Source organism: Hemiscyllium ocellatum, chromosome 39 (assembly GCF_020745735.1).
Source record: "Hemiscyllium ocellatum isolate sHemOce1 chromosome 39, sHemOce1.pat.X.cur, whole genome shotgun sequence".
Lineage (NCBI taxonomy): Eukaryota > Metazoa > Chordata > Chondrichthyes > Orectolobiformes > Hemiscylliidae > Hemiscyllium > Hemiscyllium ocellatum.
This window is the reverse complement of record NC_083439.1, coordinates 15,264,917-15,292,835: the sequence shown is the minus strand read 5'-3', so window position 1 is coordinate 15,292,835 and position 27,919 is coordinate 15,264,917. Positions and strand designations below refer to the sequence as shown.

The window sequence follows — 27,919 nt, the reverse complement described above, 5'->3', positions numbered from 1 at the left end:
GCCAACCAGATATCCTAAATTAATCCAGTCCCTTTTGCCAGCACCTGGCCTATATCCCTCTAAAGCCTTCCTATTTATATACCCATCCAGATTCTTTAATGTTGCCAATGTTCCAGCCTCCACCAATTCCTCCAGCAGCTCTGTCCATACACACACCACCCTCAGCCTGGAAGGTTGTCCCTTAAGTCCTTTTAAATTTCTCCCCTCTCACTCTAAATCTATGCCCTCTAGTTTTGGATTCCCCAACCCAGAGAAAAGACTTTGTCTATTTACCTATCCTGATTTTATATTCTTTAATATACTGTCAGTTTACAGCTTTACACTTTTATATACATCTCAATTATTACACTGTCAGTTTTAGCACAACATTATACACATACCATGACATTACATACATGCCATAGTTATTGGTCTCCATCTGTTACTGGATATGATTACACATTTCATAATTATCAATCTCCATCAATTGTAAGCAGTCTATTGTGAAGGCCCTGTTTCCTATCTTAGATTTGGTTGTGATTTGTACATTAAACTTTATAAATTTGTGAGTTTCACAAAAGTAATTTTGCCCTGCTGCATGGTGCTTCGATATTAATAACACGACCAACATTAACTCTATTAAACAAGTGGAGCTAAGTGAGAAAGGTTTATCCTGTTCACTATATTAACCTCCACTACTATCCTTTCTGTCAACCTCAAGGGAACAGCAACTCAAATCAGGAAATCACGGAAACGCCCTGAATACCTCAAGGTATTTTGACCGAGAGCTACTTGAGTTTCATTTGAACTTCAACCCTTGACTGAGTCGTTTCAGGTGCTTTAACACAGGGAATGCTCCATCCGAAAGAGCAGCTGCCGCCCTGTCTCTCCCGGGTGGGCTTCACGGCCACTTCAAAGAGATAAGGAGGGGGCACAGGGGAAGGGTGGGAGAGAGAATGGGGCTAGAAGTCAAATAGGTCCTTTTCATCTTATCCATTTGCGGAGAGAGTCCCTTGAAAGCACGGTCACCATGGCAACAAGGTCAGAAACTTTTTTGGTGTGTGTTTGTTTCAGATCCCAGCCGCTCACACGGCACACTGTGCAGTAAAGTCCTGTTACCAGCTCGGCTCCTGTTTGAGAACTGTCCCCCCGGCCAACGCCGTCTGGCTGGAACACATCCTATTCCAAGCCTCGCTTCACATCATCATGCAGATTCGACTTTCTGGTTTTGTATTGGGTTTGTTCCCTTGCTCAGGGTTTGCTTGGGCACTGTCCCGGAATTGCTGAGACTGCACCTTCAGGAGAGAAAAACAGAGAGAGAGAAAATTAATGGAAGGCTCATTAGTGTTTAACACAAATAAAATAACAGCAGGATCCGGCATTTTGGACGCTAAAGGTTGGGGGTGGGGTGCGAGAGAACCACAAAACGTTACACAATCCTTAACTCTAAGATGTAACAGAATAGTGTCTTAACAGAAAACCAGGTACAGATTACGAGGTCAAATCTCTGCATGGCTTTCGACTCCCTGTTAACACTCTGCCTGTGTCTGATATGTTACAAACACACTCCATCCAGTTCTCAGAGATGTGATATAACTAAAATAAGAAACAGACCCTACAAGAGAGCAAAGCAACTAACTTTGACAGGATAGTGAAGCCACCCTTTTCTCATAGTGTGGAGACTTTATTTTTTAAATGTATTTGTTTTGTATTATTTCAGCAGCATTTGAAGAAACAATCTGGCACTACTGAAGATAAAAATAACCAACTCTATATATATATATATATAACCATACTATTGAAACAATGTAACCCAAAGTTCAAATATATTTAATGGCAACCCTTCAAGCTGACAAAATCCCTAAAGCATTTCTTTCTATTGTGTTGCCAGTACATCAACATATTCCCCTCATTTAACTACGTTGTCACTTATAATGGTTGGGAGAACTCCCTGTACCTACTGGGTTCACTCCCGTCTTTTTTGCATTCATGTTGTGCTAAAATCTAACAACATGGGAACTGAACACCAATCCATATGTACAGTTGCAATCTCTCTCCAATATAGCCTCACTCTCCCTTGCTGAGCCCAACAGTCTCTCTCTCCCTCTCTCACTCTCACTGACCCCTGAAGCCTCTCCCTTGCTCAGCCCCACAATCACTATCTCGCCTCTCTCTGACTCCAGCAGTCTGTCTCTGTTTCCCTACCTTGCTGCCACCCACAGTCTTTATATCCCTCTCGTTCACCCCTACAATCTTTCTCTTCCATCCTTGCTGACCCCTCTGACTTTCATTCCCTCACTAGCCTCAGTAGTCTCTCTTCCACTGAATACACTCAAGGCTTGGTGAGACGGATTTTAGTGGGTAAAGGAGGGCAAAGTTATGAGGACAGGCAGGGAATTGGAGTTGAGTGCAGTCGTGATCTTATCGAGCAATGAAGCCGACTTGATAAGCTGAAACGAGCTTGCTCCTGCTCCTTTTGTAATCTTGCGTGGGGAGATTTGGGGCATTGGCACTGTGTAAAGGCAAGTTATTGCTGCTATCATTACAAACAATTGCAGCGTAGGTCATATATCCCAACAGATCGAAGATTCATAATATGCATGAAATTCCATTCACTTTATTTTACCCCAGCCCATCAGTACCTCCTATATTTTCTGCTCTCATGGACTTATCTATGTCCTTTTTAACTGTACCAATGCCATTTTGCTGCAACTGCTGCATGTAACAGTAGGTTTCGTGTTCTCAATGTTCCTGAATATAGATATCTTAACCGTAGTTACTTATTGAACTTTTTATTGTTTTAAATGTCCCCACATGTGGAAACATTTTTTTCTACGTTTACCAAAACAAAAATCCTTGATAATTTTGAGGACCTCAGTTCTCAGCCTTCTCTCTTTTTTTAAGAGAAAAAGTAGTGCTGAATTTGTATAGACATCATTATCTGATCACCCATACAAGTATATTACAAACTCAGCTTCCCATGTGGAAATGACACTTTTGATACCGTACAATCATTGTACAAAAACAAAACTCTAAGTAGTTAAACCACACCTGGACAATAAGTCCAGACTGCAATGCCATTTAATGATATTTAAAGTCTGCAGAATGCAAAATGAGGTAGAGGATTCCAGCTGATTAAACAACATTTATTCAACAATTCATGGTCTTTTGCCTGAAACTTTTGTTCCTGAAAACATTTTCATTCAAACCAGTTGCAGATGTGTTAAACAGGAGATTATTTATGCATTCACCAAAAAAAAAGGCTTTAGGGCCATTGACCAGGGAGGTACTGAAGGGTGATATCACTGGCAGTTAGCAGATGTGCTCCAATCTCACTCAGTCCTAACACCCTTCATCTCTAATCAATGCTATTTCAAAGTCTGCTGTCCTTATACAACCTGCTGCGGACAGAGAACAAAAACAAACGCATCATGAAAGGAAACCTTTTTTTGTTACATGATGTTGGACTTTTCTGCTTTTGTCTTGTCCTGGAATGCGAAAATCAAAGGGTGGACTGAACACAGGCTGTAGTTAGGAGGCAGGCCATTAAATGACAGCAGATGCCGGTACAAACTCCTTTCAAACAGCAAAGGAGATCTAATCTGGTAAACCACCTCACAAATAAATACAGAGACCAATAGTATAATTACTGAAGTGGTCATGTCATTCCATACTGATTAGATGTGGCTTTGTGAAGATGGATGCATTAAAAATGAAAAACTAAGCCATAATCCATTCTGCAAATATTCACACTGCAGTAGATATTCTCATCTTGTACCAGTCACTGACGCTTTTAGTAAGGAATTTGAAAGTTTAATTCATGCCCAATGTGCTTTGTATGGCCAAATGGCCAGCCAGCACACAGTACACTGCTCATAAGGGATTATTAAATGCCCTCGGAATATCACTTTATTAAATATCACTTTATCACTTGGAGCACCTGAGCAGATTCCAGGGGCTTCGTGCCTTTATGGAAGGAGCAAGAGAAAATCAGATGAAAAGGAAAATGCATCCAAAGTGGCTCTGTTATGTTTGCCCTTTCCTTCTTACTCTTCTCAAAGGGCCAATGGCCGAACAAATGAACAAACACCGAGAATACTGGAGAAACTCAGCAGATCTGGAGAGAGAAACAGAATAAATGCTTTGAGTCTGGTATGACTTCTTCAGAACTGAAAGGTGTTGAAACCAGACTCAAAACATTAACTCTCCACAGATACTGCCAGAGTTTCTCTAACATTCTCTGTCTTTGTATCAAATTTCCAGCATCTGCAGTATGTTGGCTTTATTGGCCGAATAAGTAAGTTTGTTGTTCCCCAAATGTTGGCCAAAAGTTGGTGATGCCTGATGGTTATCAGTCGTTGCCTGCTGGCCACTGATTCACGTAGCTGATCCTGTGCTGTAAACTGCAGCTGCCCAGAAAATAATGCAAGTAATCTGGCCGTCCCTGGTGGTGATGTGTGAGTGATTCAGCTATTAATGCAGACAAAAGCCTCATGAGCAACAATCTCAGTCAATCACGCTACACCAGATTGACATTACTGTTGCTGATGGATGGATTTTGGAAAAGTTGACTATTTGATTGAACATAATTAAGTCGCAATGATTTCTTAAGGATGCAGGTGATTATGTTTTTTTAATCGCTTGTGGGATGTGGGCATTGCTGGCTGAGCCAACATTTATTGTCTATACCTTATTGCCCTGGAAAAGGTGATGGTGAGCTGACTTCTTGGAATTGCTGCAGTCCATGAGCTGTAGGTAGAGCTACAATGCCTTTAGTGAGGGAATTCCAGGATTTTGACCCAGTAACAGTGAAGAATCAATGATACATTTCCACATCAGGATGATGAGTGGAACTTGGCGGGGAACTTCCAGGTCGTGGTGTTCACATTACCTGCTGCTGATCTCCTTCGAGATGGAAATGGTCGTTGGTTTGGAAAGCGCTGTCTAAGGATCTTTGATGAATTCCTGCTGCTACTGAGCGTCGGTGGTGGAGGGAGTGGATATTTGTGGATGTGGTCGGAATGAAGTGGGCTGATTTATCCTGGATGGTGTCAAACTGTTTGACTGTTGTTGGAGCTGCACCCAACCAGGCAAGTGGGGAGTATTCCATCGCACTCCTGACTTGTGCTTTGTGGATGGTAGACAGGCTTTAGAAAAATCAGGATTCCCAGCCTCTGATCAACTCTTGTAGCCACTGTATTTATATGGCTACCCTGATTCAGTTTCTGGTCAATGGTAATCCCCAGAGTGTTGATAATGGGGAACTCGCTGATGGTAATGCGACTGCATGTCAAAGGGTGACGGTTACTGTCTCATATTGGACATAGTTATTGCCTACCATTACTGTGGTGCAAATGTTCTTTGCCACTTTACAGCCCAAGCTTGGAGATTGTCCAAGCCCATTTGGACATGGACCTCTTCAGTATGCAATATATCTCCTCCCCCACCCTTCCCAATCCAGATGACTTGGGTTAAGAGTTGTCACCTTCAGCAACTGCTGCTGTAGCTGCTGCATTACATCAGAATTCTGTTTAAGGAGTTGCTTTTGCTCTTTCAGCTCCTTGTACAGCTTGTCTATCTCTGTCTGAAGTCTGGCTTCTCGTTCCTGTGAAAAATAACACACATTAATGATGAGCAAATTCTGACTGTACAATGTATTGTCAATTCAGCAATTAAATTTCTCAAAAATAAACTTTATATCTAAGCTACTACCTGGAAAGACAGCCACTGCAATCTGCGAAGTAATTAGTCAAAGTGCTAGACAAATACATTGTCTCCATACTAGATGTGGAGGTTCATTCATCTTCATTCCGTTCAATCTTATCTCCACTTTGTCCCACCTAACCTGGTTGGGGTACATCTTGATGGGTTGCCAATACCTTCCAGATATCTCTTTCAAGCAACCAGGCCTTGTGCACAAGTTGAGGTGGTCAACTGGCTAGTCCAACTGAGAAAACAGCTTACACAAGCAATTACCAATAGATTACCACAATGTGCAAATCCAAGCCTGGTAAGGTCAGCTGTTGTGTCCTATACTTATGCCGTCTCCCTTGGAAACAAAATACTGAGATCAGTTCATTTAGTTTTCAGAGTTTTCCGTCTGTCAAGTTCCATACTATAGAGTCATAGAGATATACAGCACGGAAACAAACCCTTCAGTCCAACTCGTCCATGCCAACCAGATATCCCAACCCAATCTAGTCCCACCTGCCAGCACCTGGCCCATATCCTTCCAAACCCCTTCTATTCATATACTCATCCAGATGCTTTTTAAATGTTGCAATTGTACTAGCCTCCACAACTTCCTCTGGCAGCTGATTCCATACATGTACCACCCTCTGCGTGAAAATGTTGCCCGTTAGGTCCCTTTTATATTTTTCCCCTGTCACTCTAAACCTATGCCCTCTAGTTCTCGACTCCCCCACTCCAAGGAAAAGACTTTGTCTATTTATCCTATTTGTGCCCCTTCTGATTTGTAAACCTCTATAAAGTCACTCCTCAGCCTCCGACGCTCCAGGGAAAACAGCCCGAGCCTATTCAACCTCTGCCTATAGCTCAAATCCTCCAACCCTGGCAACATCCTTGTAAATCTTTTCTGAACCCTTTCAGGTTTCACAAAATCCTTCCAATAGGAAGGAGACCAGAATTGCATGCAATATTTCAACAGTGGCCTAACCAATGTCCTGTACAGCTACAACATGACCTCCCAACTCCTGTACTCAATACTCTGACCTGTGACTCCACTTTCAAGGAGCTATGAATCTGCACTCCAAGGTTCAGCAACACTCCCGAAGACCTTACCATTAAGTGTATAAGTTCTGCTAAGATTTGCTTTCCCAAAATGCAGCACCTCACATTTATCTAAATTAAACTCCATCTGCCACTTCTCAGCCCATTGGCTCTTCTGATCAAGATTTCATTGTAATCTGAGATAACTTTATTCGCTGTCCCTATACCTCCAAGTTTGGTGTCATCTACAAATTTACTATCTATGCCTCTTATGCTCACATCCAAATCATTTAATATATGTGATGAAAAGTAGTGTACTACATTGGGCAATTAGGAGATATGTTAACTGACATCTCAAAGGGTGAACAGACAGGTTGATACTGATATGGTTAAATCACAGAAATAATTATATGTGGCTTCGAAGGCTGTCCCTTCCATTGGACTGGTACCCCACAGGGGTGCCAGTTGTGGAACTGAGTTTGATATTCACAGTGAGCTCATCACAGTACAACATTAACAGTACTTTGGGCGCTGGTGTGTGATGTCAGCTGTAAGTTCAACACAACTTGCTGAGTTCTGAAACAAGAGTGAGTTGAACTCCTCACACACAGTGAGGCAAGGAGGGTTAACTGCACACTGTCTAGATTAGGATCTAAGAAACTGTCGATGAGAGGACTTTAATGGGCAAAGGTTTTTTTCCAAAAAACCTAACGGTTCAGACTACTTGCTTTGTGTTGCTGCATTCTCCAGTGATGAATAAAAGCAAGACATTGAAAGAGTCCCTTTCATTGTTGCTATATTATTCAAGGCTTTGTTTGGAGCTTTCTTTTCCCTAACTCCTGTCTCTTTTTCTCCCTCTGCTCCTTTTCTGTAATAGAATACCAGGCAGCTGTAAATGGGAGCTGTCTGTGGAATTGTTCTCTCCATTTCTCTGGATCATTTTAACTCCTTTTGGTCTTTCTACAGCAGTGCTCAAGAGTGTCATCAGAATACAGCCAATCAGCAATGATAGCTGTGTTCATTGACCCTTATCCAGAGCTCAGTGACCCTCACATCAGGCTCTGAATCAAAGCCTTCTGCAGCCCCCTGTGAATCCTCCCTCTCCCCTCACTAATGATCTCACTTGTGCAAAAAGGTTTTGTTTTCCATTCCTAAGAGCATTTATCTTAAACTCTACTCTGCTTGCTGTCATTAATTTGAAATGTTTTCACTAATTATTAATACACATTTAGATCTGGCTGTAAATATTTATGTGATGTTAATTTGGTGAGAAAATTTTAATCTCCAATTTTCTTCCAGGTTTCTTGGTGCTTGTTAAGATCTCATTAGCTAGCAGCTGGAGCGTCCCGGCGTAGTTACATGATTTCAGCTTCACTGTGCTGTAAAACGTGGAGTATGACTGCAGCCAAACTGGTGTGAGGTTCTGATTTAGTGAGTGAAAGCATATCTGCAAGGCACATCTCAGTATAATTGCATCCAGCACATATCCATCTCTTTAAACTTTCATTTTTGCCGGATTGCTTTTAATGTTTTTTTATCTGTAGGGGTTGTGGAAGGTGCAGTATGTTCAGGGGCAAGGTTTCTTCGGTGCCTATAAACAATGGGTTTATGATTTCATTACACACAGCTCACAGAAGAAATCTCCCTCAAGTGCCAGGAAAGAGCTGATAGGACAGTCAGCGCTTAGGGACAGACTGAACCAAGTTCTCTGCATGTTCCTAATTTGAGCACAGCACGAGTTAGGCAATATAATCTGATGCTGCCACCATTCTCAACTTGTAGTGCTGTCAAATCTGATTTCTATCCTCACACCCAAATCAAAGGGCACTTTTAAAGAGAGTGATACCATGGGACAGCTAATGTTGCAATCGTACAGCTTCGGGTTGTGCCTGAGATTTCCTAGATGGTGTATGTGTGAAGCTGTCTGTGGTAACATGGAGAGTCACTGAGCAGAGACTCCAGGTGTTTCACATTAAGGGGAGAAGTAAATCATTTTTAGTTCAATAACCAGTTAGATGGGGGCATTGGTGAAGCCAGTCTGCAAAGACCCACGGCCACATTCCATTATTCTGTGTTAACACAGAAGAATGTGGTCACGACATGCTCAGCTTGTATACCTAAGCTTTTCCAATAAGAAATTTGGCTGTCTTGTCTCCTCTAGGGGCGGCACGGTGCACAGTGGTTAGCACTGCTGCCTCACAGCACCAGGGACCCAGGTTTGATTCCAGCCTCGGGCAACTGTCTGTGTGGAGTTTGCACATTCTCCCCATGTCTGCATGCGGTTCCTTCCACAGTCCAAAGATGTGCAGGACAGGTGAATTGGCCATTCTAAATTGCCCACAGTGTTAGGTTCATCAGTCAGAGGCAAATAGGGTACTCTTTGGAGGGTCGGTGTGGACTTGTTGGGCCGAAGGGCCTGTTTCCACACTGTAGGTAATCTAATCTAATCTAAAAAAAGGTTCCAGCCCGAGATCTGTCGGTCGCACTGTGTCTGGGTCAGAAGGCTATGGGTTAAGTCCTGCTTCAGGACTAGAAGGCACACTGTCAGTTGCCATTCATGAGAGGTACTGAGAGAGTGCTACACTGTTGGAATTTGGATTAAATGGGAGAGACTGGCCTTTTATCCTAGGTGGATATAAAAGATGTGATGGCATTCAGAATATAGCAGGAGAGCTCAGCTCATGTCCTGACCAAGATTTATCCATCAACCAGATTAATTAGTCAGTTTTTTATTTCTGTTCTTTGTGATCTTGCTCTGTGCCAATTGGTTACCACATTTCCCTTTGCATGAAGCACCCCTTTGTGAAACACGTGTGAGCATTTTATATAAATGGCCCAGATAAAGGAATTGATGTTACAGTTATTAAATTTGCTGATGAGACTTGGATAGGTGGGAAAATAAGTTGTGAAGAGAAGATAAGGAAGCTACAAAGAGATTGGATGGCTGAAGTGAATTGAAAAAGATCTGGAAAATCTCCTCGTCTGTCCAAGTCCTTCTGCTGCCTCACCTCTTCTGCAACATGACATGTCCCTCCACCCTATCTTTGTGTTATCAGCAAACTTAGCAACAACTTACCCAGTTCCTTCATCTAGATCATTGGTGTATAATGAGAACAGTTGTGGTCCCAATACTCAACTCTGCAAAACTCCACTAGTCACCAGCTGCGATTCTGAAAAAGACCCTTTTATCCCTTGTCCCTAACACCATGGACTCTTACATTATTTAGCAACTTCCCACACTGCACCTTATTAAAGGCACTGCAAAATTTCTCCGAGGCTCCTTAGACAACACCTTTCATAGCAATGATCACTACCATCTAGAAGCACAAAGACAGCAGACACATGAGGACATGACACCTACAAGTTCCCCTCCAAGCCATTCCACATCCTGACTTGGAACTATATCAATGTTCCTTCACTGTCACTGGGTCAAAACTTTAGAACTTCCTTCCTGACTATGTTTTTTGATGCAACTGCACCAACTATAGTTGTTCAAGAAGACAGCTCACCACCACCTTCAACTGCCACTAGAGAGGGGCAATAAAGGCTGGCCCAGCCAGTGAAACTCACAGCCCACGAATGAGTGGAAAGTAAAAGGTAAGCTGCTAAGGAGACTTGACAGGGCAGATGTGGAAGGGATATTGTCTTCTAGCCCACCTTGTGTGCCCATTTTCCATGCCAGTAGTAGGAATGCAGCCTAGTAGTATCCATAGAAACAATTAAAGTCCTTTACTAAAACTCCAGTCACCAAAATGAAGACAAGGCTTTCTCTGCTATGTTGAATGTTGGGCTAGCTCTCCTTACACATTGTCTTGTCCACATGCCCATGTGATCTCTCGTGCTCTTGAATCAAACAACAATTATCTAGAAGCATGTACATGTGCTTCACAATTCGACATCTGCTTTCTGTTTAGGGTTGCTTTCTCTATTTTGGATCTTTAATTCACTGTTGTTATTTATAAGTCACTGTCTAATGTTTCTTTAAAAAATTACATTTGAACTATCAGTATAAAAGAATTACAGGCAAACTAGATGCTCAATTATCTAAGCAAAAATATCTACTTTGCATTAATTATTCCCATTAGATGTAATCACCAGGCTACGTCTGTTCTTAGTTTTATCTAAGTGCCTCGGTCTTGTCAATTTTCAAGGGGTAGTTTCAAATGACCAATCCTTATCTTCGTGTTAATGAGCACTCGCAAATGTACTGAAGTCATGAGGTGAAGAAGCCGGTGTTGGACTGGGGTGGACAAAGTTAGGAATCACACAACATCAGGTTATAGTCCAACAGGTTTATTTGGAAGCACTAGCTTTTGGAGCAGTGCTCCTTCATCAGGTGGTTGTGGAGTATAAAATCATAAGACACAGAATTTATAATAAAAGATTACAGTGATAGATTGAATAAACCTGAATTGTTAAGTCTTTAATCTTTTAGAATGGGTTGCTGGTTTTGGTTCATTAATATGTAAATCCCAGAACTTCTTTTAAGACACCTTCTCAAGAAAGCTTAAGGTTTTATGACAAAAGTGAGATCTCAGATCAGACAATGCATTAAAAGTGTGAGGCCAGAGTCTGTATATATCCCAACCTTCATTCAGACTGGTTCTATTTCCACAGTGGAATTTACAAAATATTACAGTTATTGACTGTCTGCATTGACTGCCTGCAGATTGTGCATTTTTGAGCAAAATAGAATGTATCTGCAAATATAATTCTGCAAATACAAACTCACCCCATGGAATTATGTGTGTGTGCATGCATATCAAAGGCATCTTGAAACCCATTGTACAAGGGACCCCAGTTTCTGCCGTGACAAAACAGATTTTTTACAGAAACTCAGCACCTATGGGACTAGTCGAATCAGGAACATTCCTCGTCACAATGGACATGTCAGCACTCTACACCAGCATCACCCACAATAACAGCATCACTGCAACAGCCTCAGTACTCAATACCAACAACTGCCAATCTGCAAGCACCATCCTACAACTCATCCACTTCATTCACGACCACAACGTTTTTATCTCTGACAACTAGTTCTTCATCCAGACATATGGAACAGCCTTGGGGACCAAATTTGCACCCCAACATGCCAACATTTTCATGCACAGGTTTATACAAGACTTCTTTTCTGCACAGGATGTCCAACCAACGCTATACACCAGGTACATTGACGACATTTTCTTCCTCTGGACCCATGGTGAGGAGTCACTGAAACAACTACACATGATATCAACGAGTTTCATCTCACCATCAGACTTACCATGGACTCCTCTCTAGTATCTGTCTCATTGGAGACATGCATCTCCATTAAGGATGGGCACCTCAGCACCTCATGATGCTACATTTCTCCAGCTTCACCCGATACATATTAAAACAGTCATTCCCTACAGACAAGCCCTGTGCATACACAGGATCTGTTCAGATGAGGAGGAACATGACGGACACCTGAAGGTGCTCAAGGATGCCCTCGTAGGTACGGGCTACGATGCTCAACTCATCGATCACCAGTTCTGGCGTGCCACAGTGAGAGACCGTAATGACCTCCGCAGGAGATGGACACTGGCTGCAACCAATAGGGTACGCTTCATTGTCCAGTACTTCCTGGGACCGGAGAAACTATGCCATGTTCTTTGCAGCCTGCAACACATTATTGATGAGGATGACCACCTTGTCTTCCCTACGCCTCCACTTCTCACCTTTAAACAACCACCCAACCTTAAACAGACCATTGTTTGCAGCAAACTGCCCAGCCTTCAGGACATCAACCACAACACCATACAACCCTGACAGGGCAACCACAGCATGACGTGTCAGAGTGTTGACACGGATACCACCATTACACATTACGCGGCAGGTTCTCATGTGACTCAGCCAACATTAACTATCTCATTCGCTGCAGGCAATGATACCATGACAAGCAGATACTATGACAATCAGCAGACAAGAGTGATCCCTCCCAGTTGGGGAACACTTCCGCAGTCAGGGATATTCGGCCTTGGATTGTCGGGTGACCATCCTCCAAGACAGACTTCGGGCCAGGCAACAACGCAAAATGGCCAAGCATAGGTTCATTGCCAAGTTCAGTACCCACGGGGATGGCATCAACCGGGACCTTGGGTTCGTGTCACATTACAGGTGACCCCATTGCACTATACACACTCACACACACACACACACACACACACACACACACACACACACACACACACACTCACACACACACACACTCTTCCGTACTCACACAGTCATGCAGACCGTCTCTCATACACACGCTCTCTCTCATACACACACGCGGCCCCACACTCTCACCCACACACACGCGCTCTCACAGGCTTATACTCTGTCACACCCACACACACACAAATACTTTACCAAGTTTTCACACACACTGACACATACACTCACACTCACATGCACACAGTCACATACACCCATGCCACACACACACACACTCTCTCTCTCGCTCTCTCTCTCTCGCGCGCTCTCTCTCTCTCGCTCTCTCTCTCTCTCTCGCGCTCTCTCTCTCTCTCATGCATACATACACACAAATAAGTCTATGGGGTGAATTTGTATTTGCAGATACATTCTATTTTGCTTAAAAAATGCACAATCTGCAGGCAGTCAATGCAGACAGTAATATACAGACATGTAATATTTTGTACATTCCACTTTGGAATTATAACCAGTCTGACTCAAGATTGGGACACAGACAGACTCTGACCTCACACCTTTATTGCATTTTTGAGCTGAGATCTCACCTTTTGTTATAAAACCTTAAGTTTTCTCGAGAAGGTAATTTAAAAGAAGTTCTGGGATTTACATATGAATGAATCAAAACCTGCAACTCAGGTTTGTTCAATATATCACTGTATGACACTATAATTTTTTGCTAGAAATTCTGTGTCCTACGATCTTATAAATCACAACCACCTGATGAAGGAGCAGTGCTCCAAAAGCTAGTGCTTCCAGATAAACCTGTTGGACTATAACCTGGTGTTGTGTGAAATGTAATGAAGGCTTGGTATATTCATCCAATTTTATTGACTATTATTCAATGTAATTAATCTCTCAAATTTCATTACTAAATTAGGAGACAGAAGAATGTGTAGAGTAATTTCAGCCCTGCTAGGCAGATTGTTGTCTTCAAGTAGCATGTTACTTTTATTTTTAATAATCACATTAGCATACTGCACAGTGCTGTACCTTAACCAACACATCTCCATAAATAACTATCAAGAATAGCTATCTATTTTGTTGGTTCTTCACTAGAGAGGTTTTATGTTTTTAAATAAATTGCACATGTCTAGAATTGAGCTTCCCCACAGCCTCCAAACTACTTTATTGACAGATCATGAGATTAATTTGGAATAGATTTGAAGACTGAGTAGGCAGGAGTAGCTGGGAGCATCAAACGGCAACTGTTAGCCTGAAGAGATCGACACTCTGTAAAATGTTTATAGTAAGTTGTAAACTACACTTGGACCTGTGTGCTGAGCATTTGAGGTTCCACAGATGAACCCCAACAACACCACAATAGCTACATTCTTTACTTCCTGCAGCTGAGGCAGAGCGAGTCGATACTGTGTGGACCTGACCAGCTCCTCTTCTGGTAACATGAATATTTCACAAGCCTGCTTCTTCCATGTGCACCTTGCATTGTTTTGAAAGCTGAAAGACAATTTAAATTTTCCAAATCACTTGAACCCTTCGCAGAGGACTCCAGTATTTGCAGCTTTAGGATCAACTGGTGCCTTCCCTTGGTTATCTGCACTCCTCATCTTCATAGTCTGGCGTAAACTAGCCAGCAAAAGACATGACCAACTATTATCCATAGACACAGACAAAGATGGACACCAATTGGACTGGGACAATACATCCATCCTGGGACAGGCTGAGGAAAGACACACACGACAATTTCTAGAGGCCTGACATTCAAAACGGAACCCATTAACAAACATATCGATTTGGACCCTATTTACCAACCCCTCAGAAAAAGAACCAGAAATGGTATCACCCACCACAATAGACCAAGACAGATAAATAGCAAGTGGGACAGAACACCAGCCTTTCATTGGAGACTCACTGATTATATTACCTAGCATGGTGACAAACAGTCTGATAACAAATCTACCAGCTCAGCAAGCAAACCTACAACCTGATATGGTGTAAATATTTGTCTAAGTCATCATGTTGTGGATTGATGCCAATGCCCTCACCCATACACACATAGTCTTGGTCTTCACCTTCTGTGCAGGTCTAAGAGAATGTTATTTTGCTAATGGTGTCAGACCTTGAATGGATTATTAAATAAAAGTCTTATCTTCCTGTTATGGAATCCATGTGCCATTTGCAGAAGAGAGAGTTCTTGTGGTGTGCTGGCAAACACTTTTCCATAACTAATTCGACTTAATTGTTCATTCTATTGTCACTTGTGGAATCTTGCTGTACGTAAAATGTTTGTCTTACACACCACCTGATGAAGGAGCGTTGCTCCGAAAGTTAGTGCTTCCAATTAAACCTGTTGGATTTTCACCTGGTTTTGTGTGACTTTTAACTTTGACAGCACACTGCAATAAAATCTGTGGCTTGGAGCATGTAAGTGAGCAGTGTTGGAGGGATAGAGATGCTGGAAGTTTGGAAGAAGCAGCAGATTGGGGACTGGAGCAAATATCGGCTAGGAGTTGGAGCAGGCTGCACCAGCAAAAGCAGGGTCAGAGGTCCCAGGAAGACTTGAGCATGTGGCTAAGCTGAAGACCTGGGCCAAAGGAGATCAAAGTTTGGGTGCTGGGCACATGGTCAGCACTGAACTCTAAACATCTGCCAGAAGCACATACACCTTTTCTCATGTAATCCCAACTGGATAAGAATGGAATCCACATTATTCAGTCTATTTATTGAATGCCAAGTGCTTTGGAACATTGTGGGAGATGCAATAAGTTTGCTCTTGTTGCAGTTTTCCTAATGCACTTTCACACACACACTTATGTCGAAGCGTGATATTGAGTCATACAAAATGCAAGGCCCAGTCTGAATTGAATGAGTTGGTCTTCACTTTGTCAGCTGTTTGTATATTAATGTATGCCTCAGCATCCTTAGGCACTCTTTGCCTCCTAGTGGAACAAGAGTCCCTCAAATAAGAATAGAATTTTCTAGCTATCACCAGACCGACAATTGATTGGGTCACTAGGGGACTGCCAGCTACAGAAGAACAACAGTTCAGCCATATGCAACACCTTTGAGTAGAACACAAATTGGTTTTGCTCCACTGGTGATGGTCACTGAGTTCAAAGTAAACTGGGGGAGAGAGTTGAACAGCAGTAGTACAGATTTAAAAATCACACAACACCAGGTTATAGTCTAACAGGTTTAATTGGAAGCACACAAGCTTTCGGAGCGACGCTCCTTCATCAGGTGATAGTGGAGGGCTTAATCCTAACACAGAATGTATAGCAAAAATTTACAGTGTGATGTAACTGAAATTATACATTGAAAAATTGATTGTCTGTTACAGTAGTACAGATTGGTTTCCTTGTATTAAAAGCAACCAACTGACTCCCCACAGCAATGTATCCCTTGTCATGACAGCGGATGCTCATCATAAATTACTTACCTACATTTGAACTTTTATCAAGTGTTACGACACGGGGTAAACCTTCCTGCTTAATTTAAACAGCAACACAGAAAAGATTTATCCTGTGCAGTAATCTGTGAAGATTCAACAGGCCAAGAGCTATTTAAAGTAAAAACGAACAACTTCATTTCTTAAAATATAATAGAGAATAATTAACTAACAACAATTTACAACTCCTTCCTCTCCTAACTTTTACCGTCCCCTTCCTCAATACTAGTCTGATAAAATCCCCGATTAAGATTTACAAAACAAAACTTCTTATCTCAAAACCAGACAGCTTTCAGCTTTCTCCGTATCCCTGCGCTTTTTTCTTATTCTTGGAGATTTTTCTTCAAAGATTACTGATTGATAAAGGTACCTTTAAGAGAGCTATTTTTCAGACAATCCTTACATGCTGGTAGCTTGACAGTTCTCCTCTCAACTGTTCAATTTTCCCCAATATTATGCCCCCAAACCATCAGATTGTGTCATTGGCTTTTAAGATTGTCAATATATCAATTCAAACTGGATTGGAATTTGGTATTTTTCGAGGTATAATTTAAACTGATTGGCCTAATTTGAACCTGTTTTGTCATTTCTAGGCAACCAGCTACCTTAGCTACCCCAGTAGCTAGAGCTCATGTTTACATTGTATCTTATTGAGAACACTTGGTGCTGTCACTGCTAGCTTTTAACTCTCTTAAAGGTACAGTATAGCCACATCTTCATAATACAAGACACTATTTTTCTTTAGGAAATAGACTTAAAAATCATGAATGGCTGAGATTGCAAATCCACAGAATGGAATTCACTGATTGCTGAAAATCCCTGTGTGAACCCATGGAACATCACGCCTGTAGAGTGTCAGGGAAACTTCAAACACAGAATTAAAGAGGGAGCGATGCAAGGTAAAACCTGATTACAGCAAGAAATCCATCTCCAGCGGATTTTGGAATGAGTCAAAAAACATGTTTGTGTTTTACTCTCTCAGAACAGCACAAGAATAAGGGTTAAAAATCCCTGGAACTTTAGTATCAGTGTATTAGTCAGCTAATGTGCTAGTGTAGACAAGTGTTCTTGAAAGTGCCAGCTTGAGGACAGTCACTGGACATCCCAGCACTGCAAATAAAGAAAACCTCTCTCTCCCTCGAAGCGCTGGAAGCCAGTGAAGTCACTATCTAAAAGGAAGCAAGACAAAAGCTTGACCAACCAACTTGCAGAAGGAGAAAGTGAGGACTGCAGATGCTGGAGATCAGAGCTGAAAATGTGTTTCTGGAAAGGCGCAGCAGGTCAGGCAGCATCCAAGGAGCAGGAGAATCGACGTTTCGGGCATGAGCCCTTTTTCAAACCACAAGGGATGAACTCAGATTTCTCCAGTTTCCTCATTTCCCCTCCCCCCACCTTGTCTCAGTCCCAACCCTCGAACTCAGCACCACCCTCCTAACCTGCAATCTTCTTCCTGACCTCTCCGCCCCCACCCCCACTCCGGCCTATCCCCCTCACCTTAATCTCCTTCCACCTATTGCATTTCCAACGCCTTTCCCCCAGGTCCCTCCTCCCTACCTTTTATCTTAGCCTGCTTGGCACACTCTCCTCATTCCTGAAGAAGGGCTCATGCCCGAAACATTGATTCTCCTGCTCCTTGGATGCTGCCTGACCTGCTGCGCTTTTCCAGCAACACATTTTTTAGCAACCAACTGGCAGAGCCAAGAATCACAAAACCAACTGTTTCACTATGAATGTCAGCCTTGTCAATGCCAACCAACTTAACGGTCGCAACATTCTACCATCCACTTCTTCACAGAACCCAAATTCTAACCCATACATCTTTTTAGCCGGTATCTTTTCACTGCATTCACATTTCCAGTCTGCATGCATGTTGGTGTCATATTTTATTGCATTTTCTCACGTTGTAGCGAAAACCATCCCCCTTTCTTTAATTCAGGAAAGCCTGGTTGATTTGCCTCCTTTTAAAACACAAATACCCGTGGATTGGTACAAGTTATCCACAAGGGAAGGGATACTTTTAAAATGAACCTTACTGCGACCAACTGAGACAGAGGTTGAATTAGGAGGGGGAGCCAGTTCATGCTTCTTCACCCACGAGCTGACCATTTTGAGGACATCTTGCCCAGAATTGTAAAACATGGAGGAGGTCTGGCCGGAGATGGTTGGAACTCTGCACAGAACCTTTTGTTGCATTCATTCATGGGATGAGGGTGGGCCAGGACTTATTGCCCATCCATAATTGCCTGGACGGCAGCAAATACATTGCTGTGGGTCTGGAGTCACGTAGGCCAGACGAGGTAAGGATGGCAGTTTCCTTTCCTAAAGGACATTAGTGAGCTGGATGGGTTTTTCCAACAATTGACAATGGATTCATGGTTACCATTCGACTCTTAATTCAAGATATTTTTATTGAATTCAAATTCCACCATCTGCTGTCGTGGGATTTGAACCCAGATCCCTAGAACTGATGTCCCAGTCTGTGCACAGTTCCAATGTTAATGACATCAAACGCTGGTCTGGAAACAGAAAAACGATGGTCATACCAGTGCAAGTCTTTGCTGTTCCTCCAGGAGGTGCAGACTATTATGGTTTCCCTCCTGTGGCTCTATTTTGCCTTCAATCCGTTTTATCCCCTTCCCCTCTCTGGCCAACTCAGCATCCTATTAAGGAGGAAACAGGAATTATTGCTCAACTGCCCATTCTAAACGTTATGTTTAAATCCCAAATCATTTTGTGACTTAATGTCAGAATTTAAATCCATTATTATCCCTGCACCACTCCATAATTGCAAAACTATTTGCAGACGTGTCAGCAGCAATGATGAGAGACATGACTTTGAACGTGCCTGAGTTTTATAAAGCAATGTTTATTTTCCAAACTCTGCCTGGAAAAAATCTGTACAGTACAATGATCAGAGAGCTGCACGTAGATAAGGAAATGAGTATCAGCTCAACAGTGGAGTAAAAACCTGTTGGCTGGCACCAGGAATAAAATAATAACCAAAGGTGTCTGGCAGAGCCGACACTTTTAACTGGAGTTGCCTGCTTTTTACTTCAGTCCCAGTTCAGGGTACCTTCTGAAGCATTTCAGAGGTATTCCGTCAAAACTGCTAAGCAAAAAGAACACATCCCACCACCGTATTCTCAGTAGAATCAGGGCAGAGCACTAAAAGAAAGGTTCAAAAAGATCTACATTTATGTAGCACCTTTTACCATGTTAAAAATCACATAATGCCAGGTTATAGTCCAACAGGTTAATTTGGAGGTACTAGCTTTCAGAGGTCTGCTCCTTTATCAGGTCCCACAGGCACCTGATGAAGGAGCAGCGCTCCGAAAGCTAGCATTTCCAAATAAACCTGGTGTTGTGTGATTTTTAACTTTGTACACACTAGTCCAACATTGGCATCTCCAAATCATGACTTTTAAAACATGTTTTATATCATGACTGTTGTACAGAAAATGTGCAGGCTAATTTGTGCACGTCAATCAACACAAATACTGATGTTAACCTGTTGTTTGAGGGATAAATGTTACACAGGACATGAAGAACATTCTTCTATTCTTCTTTGAATCATGCCACAGGATCTTTTACATCTTTCAGAAACAGCAAACAGACTCTGGGTTTATTGCTCAAGCTGATGATGATACCACTGACAGTGCAGCACTCTCTCAGCACTACGTGTGATGAGGCTTTTCTCACATTCCGAGAAGTACTGAGAATCCTCATTTACGTTTGCTGACAGTGGTTCAGCGCCTCTGTAGAGAGGCAGCAGTTGAGGCAATTTTCCTCTGCCCTCAGTAGTGTTGCCATAGTCAGTGTTGCTGTCAGAGATGTCGCTGCACTGTAAAGGGGCCATGAGCTCTGTTTGGATCCCACGATATAGGGAGCTGGTAAACATTGATTCCATTGCATTGTGTGCTCACTAATGAACCATTCATGCAGCGCAGGTTCTGATCTCAGGCTGGATCAAATGAGGGCAATCACTAGGATTGCAGCTGTCAGGATAATTATGTTTCAAACAGATAGAACAGTGCTATTCACATGACTGTCAGAAGCCTTTTAAAAATAACATCCCTTTAACAAAGGGGACTGAAATACACTTTGCTGAATTAATATTCTATTAAGACTTCACACATATGCAAATTTCATTCAATTAAATTACTATTAAGCTGTAATTTGATGGAGGACATTAGTAGAGGAGCTCATTTTGTTTGACCTGAAGCTAATTAAACTGGACTGGTATCAACATAATGAGGCTGGAAATGACCAAACCTTGCTCTTTGAAAGAGGTGACGTGGGCAGAACCGGACGGTGATAGTACTTGGAGCTTTTCACAGCAGACATTTCTGCATTCATCCAGGTAGCTAGGTAAAGAAAAATACTGTTAGAGAGGAGAAGGGGGATTTAATTACAAAGTTCAAAACTATGAGGGGTCTTGATACTGCAGATAGGGAGAAACTGTTTTTACTGCCTGGAGGGCCTCATTTACAATAATTGGCATAAAAATCAGAGAAGAGATTTTTTTTTGACACTGAGTTTTTGTCTGGAATGTGCTGCCTGAAAAGGTGAATGAAGCAGATTCAATAATAACAAATCGAAACACATAGAACATTCCTGATGAAGACTTTTGCCCGAAATGTCAACTCTCCTGCTCCTCGGATGCTACCTGACCTGCTGTGCTTTTCCAGCGCCACACTTTTCAACTCAACATAGAGGTTATGATTGATCATAAATTGACTGGACCAGCCACATAAGTACAATAGTTACGTGTGTGTGTCTGAGACTAGAATGAATTACTCACCTCCTCATTCCCCCAAGACTGCAAGGGACATGTCAGGAGTGTGGTGGATTACTCTCCAATTGCCTGGATGACTGCAGCTTCTACAACACTTAAGAAGCTTGACATCATCCAGGACAAGGATGCTAACTTAATTGGCACCACATCCACCACCTTCAATATTCACTTCCTCCACCACCAATGCAAGGTAAGGGCAGTGTATACCATGTACAAGATGCATTGCAGCAACTCAACAAGGCTTCTTCTATAGCACCTTCCAAACTCAAGACCTCTACCACCCAAATGGACAAGGGCAATAAATACATTGGAACACTGCCAGTTGTAGGTTCCCCTCCCAGCCATACATCATGCTGACGTGGAAATCTGTCGCCATTCCTTCATCGTCACTGGGTCAGAATTCTGGAACTCCCTTTCTAACAGTAGAGGTTGACTCACTACCACCTTCTCAAAGGCTATTTGAGAATAATACATACTGGCCTAGCCAGTGATGCAAAACATGTCATGAAATAATAGCTACAGGTAAACAACTGCAGCCGAAATCCAAAGGTGATGGACTGATGGTGGTGGGGAGTGATGAACAAAATGCCAGGAAATGGGGATGGCTTTGCAGCTGATTTCTGACAGTTTCTTAGTTTAGATTAGATTCCCTACAGTGTTGAAACAGGCTCTTCGACTCAACAAGTCCACACCGACCCTCCGAAGAGTAACCCACCCAGTCCCATTTCCCTCTGACTAATACACCTAACACTATGGGAATTTAGCATGGCCAATTCACCTAATCTGCACATTTTTGGACTGTGGGAGGAAACTGGAGCACCCGGAGGAAACCCACACAGACACAGGGAGAATGTGCAAACTCCACACAGACAGTCATCCAAGGCTGGAATCGAACCCAGGTGCCTGGCATTGTGAGGTGGCAGTGCTAACCACTGAGCATTGCCGAAGAGGGTTATTTGGAATTAATAACAGGCTAATGACTGAAAAATGAGTGAAAGGGTTTTTTTTAAGATTAGATTCCCTACAGTGTGGAAACTTCGGCCCAACTAGTCCACACCGACCCTCGGAGAGTAACCCACCCAGACCCATTTCCCTCTGACTAATGCACTTAACTCTATGGGCAATTTAGCAAGACCAATTCACCTAACCTGCACATCCTTGGACTGTGGGAGGAAACCTGAGCACCCGGAGGAAACCCATGCAAGACACAGGGAGAATGTGCAAACTCCACATAGACAGTTGCCTGAGGCTGGAATTGAACCCGGGTCCCTTGTGCTGTGACGCAGCAGTGTTAACCACTGAGCCACTATGCTGCCCATGAAAATAAAACAAGAATCCATATATTCTGGGTTTCCACATACTCACTGCAAGGAGTTGAAGATTTTCAGATCAGCCATGATCTCATTGAATGGAGGAGCTGACACGACGGGCTGAAGGGCCTACATTCAGCTCCTCGATCTTTTGGTGTCATTGCATCGTGGGTAAACTTACATAATGCAGATCAAATAAAGTACATTTTGTCTGAAACTTGAATGACAGCATCAGTGGCACAATAGGCCAGCCCTAATGCTAAATGTGATCTACCAGCCAGCAGGACCTGAGGTCTGGCTGCAAACTTTCCCAGGGCATCGTATTTAATGGAAAGATGGCCCCAAATTACAAAGGAAAGGGATGTTAAATAGAGATCTCTGAATTAATTAACACAAGAAAGTAATCTGAATTTTTCATTGGACTTTGGGATTTGTTAATGTTATATATTAACTGAGGAATCCCCAAGGAAATTGGGTGAGTGAGTAGGAATACTATTTGCCATGGTACTAACATAGTACAGGCAAGTCCTAGACATGGTTCTGTTCAGTGCTAAATAATCTGACACAAGTACAGCACTTCAATTGCCCTCAGTTCTCCTGGGTTATAGTTGAAATGACCTTAAAAACTGGAACTCAGCCTAAAGGTTGCTAATTATTTTCTCTGCATATTTATATACAGCTCATTAATCACCATATGATCCTGCTAAAACCAGGTGAGCCCTCAAAGTCACAGAGTCATAGAAATGTACAGCACGGACACAGACCCTTCGGTCCAACTCATCCATGCTGACCAGATATCCCAACCTTATTGAGTCCCATTTGACAGCACTTTGCCCATATCCGTCTAAACCCATCCTATTAATTTAACCATTCAGGTGCCTTTTAAATAATACAATTGTACCAGCCTCTACCACTTCCTCTGGCAGCTCTTTCCATACACACACCACCCTCTGCATAAAAAAAGTTGCCCCTTAGTTCCCTTTTATATTTTTCCTCTCTCACCCTAAACTAGTTCAGGACTCCAAAGTCCTGGGAAAAGACTTTGTCTATTTATCCTATCCATACCCCTCATGATTTTATAAAGCTCTACGAGGTCAAACCTCATCAGCCCTGTTGATTTTTTTCTTATTAAAAAGTGGTGTCATCACTGAGAATGAGGAATTCAGTTTTCAAAAGCACCTTACACTGGCCAAATTAAAGTATTTTTTTCATGCTACAAGGATAATAAACACAGATACAAACAATTGAAGAAACTCAAAATTCACTGACGATAAGAACCCACTGTCCTTAAGGACTTTGTAAAGCATCACTGTCTATAACAATCATGTTATCCCTTATGAAGTCATCAAGGATAAGCCCTTAGAGACTGACAGCAACAAATCAACATGGCTTAAATTAAACATCTTGTCTATAATGGCATGTTTGATCAAGTACAGTTCTCCAGTGGCTAAGATTTTCATATCTCAATGTGCAAGCCCCAACTTCAATCCTTGCCTCTTCAGTGAACAATAATCTTCATCATTGTCATACCTCTACACTTTGTGTGCCCTCTGCCCAGACGTAGTCTATTCAGCGATCTCTGGTTTCCAGTCCCTGGAGTTTTCAGCATTCCTGATTTCCACGGAGATTCAGAGCCACTCCTGCCACAAGTTGTGACTGGATTGGTGGAGGTCTATATACAGACAGAAAGACAACTTGTGATGGGCAGTAAAGTTCAATAACGCTGTGTGTTAACTAGAAACGTTCACCTCTTCCATCTGTGTCAAACACAATAAAATTCTGCATATTTGTTATTCATCCTCAAGTAATCTAAGGATTTATATTTGACTTTTGTTTGCTGTGACAATTCAATCTCATTCAGTAATAGATAAGTTCCAAGACTTTCTATCAATGTTGAAACTTGTGCAACTATAAGTAAGATTAATTTTTTTTAGGATAAAGGTGAAGCTTATCGTGCTGAGGACCGCATATAAACGTGTTTAAGAAAACAGAACAGAGTTTGGTAAGAGGTTTGTGAATGATATATGAATGAGGCAGTGAAATGTTCCAACTGTTTGTGATTTGACTTGGATGCTTTGGGGTAATTACTTTGTTTGTGTTTGACAGGCGATGGTACTATGAGCGATGGGGCCTTTACAGGACAAGAATATTCACCACTTACCACTGGGCTTTAAATCTACTTGAAGTTAATCAAACATCATCATCCTAATAGACCGGCTTCGGGTCAGTACATTGAAAGGCAAGCAGAACTGAATGGTTATAGGATTGGCAGCTTGATGACATCTTGTCAATCCTGTTTACTTGATGGTGAAAAATGTGCACAAAACAAACACAATATTCTGCACAGTAACACTGTGTGAATGTGACAGATATTTTGGCTGCTGCAGTCCAAATTTGGTTTGTTTCAACAGGAACAAGGCTACCCCCAAACTATTTTCTCCTTTTGTCAGGTCTCAATGATATTTTCCTAATTATCCAAGCAGGATTGTCTGCTAAAATGAGCCTCATTAGCCAAGTTCACCATCTCTGGCTAACAATACAATCAAGACGTTATTGGGGATTATTCCATTAAGAAAAGTACACATAAACAATGTGACAGCACAAGGAAAATAATTCAAATAGAGTGATTATGAGGTATATAACACTGTTGTGTTAACTTAAGGTAAAATGGAGGGGATTATGTAGCCTGTTTTTGTGGTCTTCTTAACTGAAGGTTTGGTGAAAGATTAAAAAGAGGTCCATATTGTGTTACTGGGGTGACACAATATTAAGTGTTCATGGTTGAAGATAATGAAAAAGTCACAATAAGTAGACTCTGAGTCTCCCAAAGTCCCAGAAAGGTGCTAAACGTTTTATGTTAGAAATAGCCAAGTTGTAAACTGCCCACACATTTAATTTTAGGATGAATGGATGCAATGGCCTAGTGGTATTAGAACATAGAACATAGAAAAATACAGCGCAGTACAGGCCCTTTGGCCCTTGATGTGGCGCCGATCCAAGCCCACATAACCTATACTAGCCCACTACCCTCCATATGCCTATCCAATGCCCGTTCACATGCCCATAAAGAGGGAGAGTCCACCATAAAGAGGTATTATTGCTGGACTGTTAATCAAGAGATGAGAGGGTGGTGCTGGAAAAGCACAGTAGGTCAGGCAGCATCCGAGGAGCAGGAGAATCGATGTTTCAGGCAAGAGCCCTTCATCAGGAATGAGGCTTGTGAGCTGAGGGGGTGGAGAGATAAATGAGAGGGGGTGGGGCTGGGGAAAGGTAGCTGAGAATGCAATTGGTAGTTGGAGGAGGGAGCAATGGTGATGGGTCAGAGAGGAGGGTGGAGCGGAGAGGTGGGAAGGTATTAATCCAGAGACCCAGGTAACGTTCTGGGGACTCGAGTTCAAATCCCGCCACAGCAGATGGTGCAATTTGAATTCAATAAATATCTGGAGTCTGATGACCATGAATCCATTGTTGATTGTTGGAAAAAAAACCATCTGGTTTGCTAATGTCCTCTAAGGATGGAAACTGCCATCCTTACCTTGTCTGGCCTACATGTGACTCCGGACTATAGCAATATGGTTGACTCTTAACTGCTCTGTGGGCAATTAGGGATGGGCAATAAATGCTGGTCTAGCCAACAATGTCTTCATCCTGTGAATTTTTAAAAGATGAAAGCTCATTGCGGTCCAGAATAACTAATCAGCATTTCTGCATGGATGCAAGGCTAGCGTGTTCCACAGGGGCTTGGGGAAAATGCAGAGGTAGCCATTTTTGAGATCAGGTTACAGGCTCCCTCTACAAATCAAAATATATCACAAACAGCCAGAGAAGAATCGCTTTGTCAAATCCCACAGCTGGATGAAGGACTTTAATTGAAAGAGCCACATTCAGCAGCCATTATTTCAGGATTCCGGAGGATTTGCTGTGGCTTTGCCAGAGGAGAGGAATTGACTGCGTGTAAAACTCTCCAAAAACTAAGGGACATGCCTGGAGATGGTCAGTTGAAGTTACTACTCTTTGGAAATGGAAACATAAGTCCATTAGAAGCTGCTCTGAACTGCTTGCTCTTAAAAATAAACTGTAAGTCTGTGATGAGTGCAGTTTGTGTATTAAAGCGAAATGTTCCTTTCTGAAATTTAAGTGCAAAATGCCTATAAAGATCATGTTCTGTCAGGGGTGCTTTCGGTTTGCTGTTATAGTAAATGCCTTAAAATATGAAATCTTGACTTACCTGGGAGTTTGTATTTATTCTTTATTGGTTATAATTCTCTCTGGGTCTTAACAATGTCAAAAGCATGCTTTACAAATGTGCCACTTGTGGTGTGGACACAGATGCTGCAGGAAAACATATTGGGAAAAGGGGATTATGCAATTTCCCATACATCCATTCCAAACCCAACGAGGAGATATCAGTTAACTCAGTTGGCTGGATAGTTGGCCTGCGATGCAGAGTGATATTAGCAGCATGGGTTCAATTCCTGCATTGGTTAAGGCTAACATGGGCTCTCAGCAGGTGAGGCTTTCTGCTGTGAATCCATTCATAAAATCAGTCCTTCCATCTGCAATTCTGATGAGGCAGAATACCAACAAGATTTATTGTCCAAGCAGAAACACCCTTTGGAAACTAACATTCAACCATAACCACTCAACCATTACAGGCCATTGGTGTGTGGTTGGTCAGCCAGACCCCTATGTGTGTCTGTGTGCTTTCTTACAGCTTTGTCCAAAAACTGTTCACAACTGAATTTCACATGCTAAATGGTGTTATAAAGTTTACACAAGAAAATTATTTTGAAATATTTTCCATGAAATGTAATTTGAAATACTGTTACCACATTAACAACGGCACAATATAACATTACTTCAAAGTTTTCAAAATATGCCAAAAGTACTGCTTGTGAATGTGACCTATGTCAAAAGAGGGAAATTAAGAATCATTCTGAATTCTAGCTACATACCTGAGGAGAGAGGAAACCCATGTCCATTTCCGTCCGATAATGCCTGCACTGACTTGTGGATGCTACAAAATCTTGTACTGAGGACAATAATGAAACACAGACAGGTTTTAACAAGTTCTTCCATGTGTTTTTCAGTGAACTGCGTAGACTGTAACTGCAGGTTACATACAGTAATGGTGAATAATTTGAAACAGGGGCTGGGTCCTTTTATACTATCTGTTCAAAAGGAGAGTGATCAATACTCAGCCAGAGAGCTGTAACACATTACACAGTAACACCTTAAACTTTTGGATTGACATCAGGCTATGTGTTCAAAACATAGCCAGCATCCCTATCATAACAAACACAAATTCAATGATCTGGGTTGAATCACTTTGCGAATACCATTAAAAAAAATAAGACTTGAGTGAACTGAATTCAAGTCTCGCAGTCTCATTAAAAACACGAATTCCACTGGGTACTAGTTAGCGAACACCATGTGAAAAATATTCTAACTATTCGTGTTTATATATGACTGTCATTGACATTA

At 42.1% G+C, this 27,919-nt stretch overlaps 1 protein-coding gene across 1 annotated transcript in view; it reads right to left on the bottom strand.

Moving 5' to 3' along the window:
• Nucleotides 1–1,175: 1,175 nt before the first annotated feature.
• The window catches only part of LOC132834193 (uncharacterized), a 94,035-nt gene continuing 67,291 nt past the window's right edge, over nt 1,176–27,919 (bottom strand). The window contains exons 17-20 of the mRNA XM_060852860.1: nt 20,603–20,694; nt 18,874–18,990; nt 5,465–5,584; nt 1,176–1,274 (exon numbers count right to left, since the gene is read on the bottom strand). Coding sequence (XP_060708843.1) covers nt 1,176–1,274; nt 5,465–5,584; nt 18,874–18,990; nt 20,603–20,694 — 428 coding nt within the window. The remainder of the gene's footprint in view (nt 1,275–5,464; nt 5,585–18,873; nt 18,991–20,602; nt 20,695–27,919) is intronic.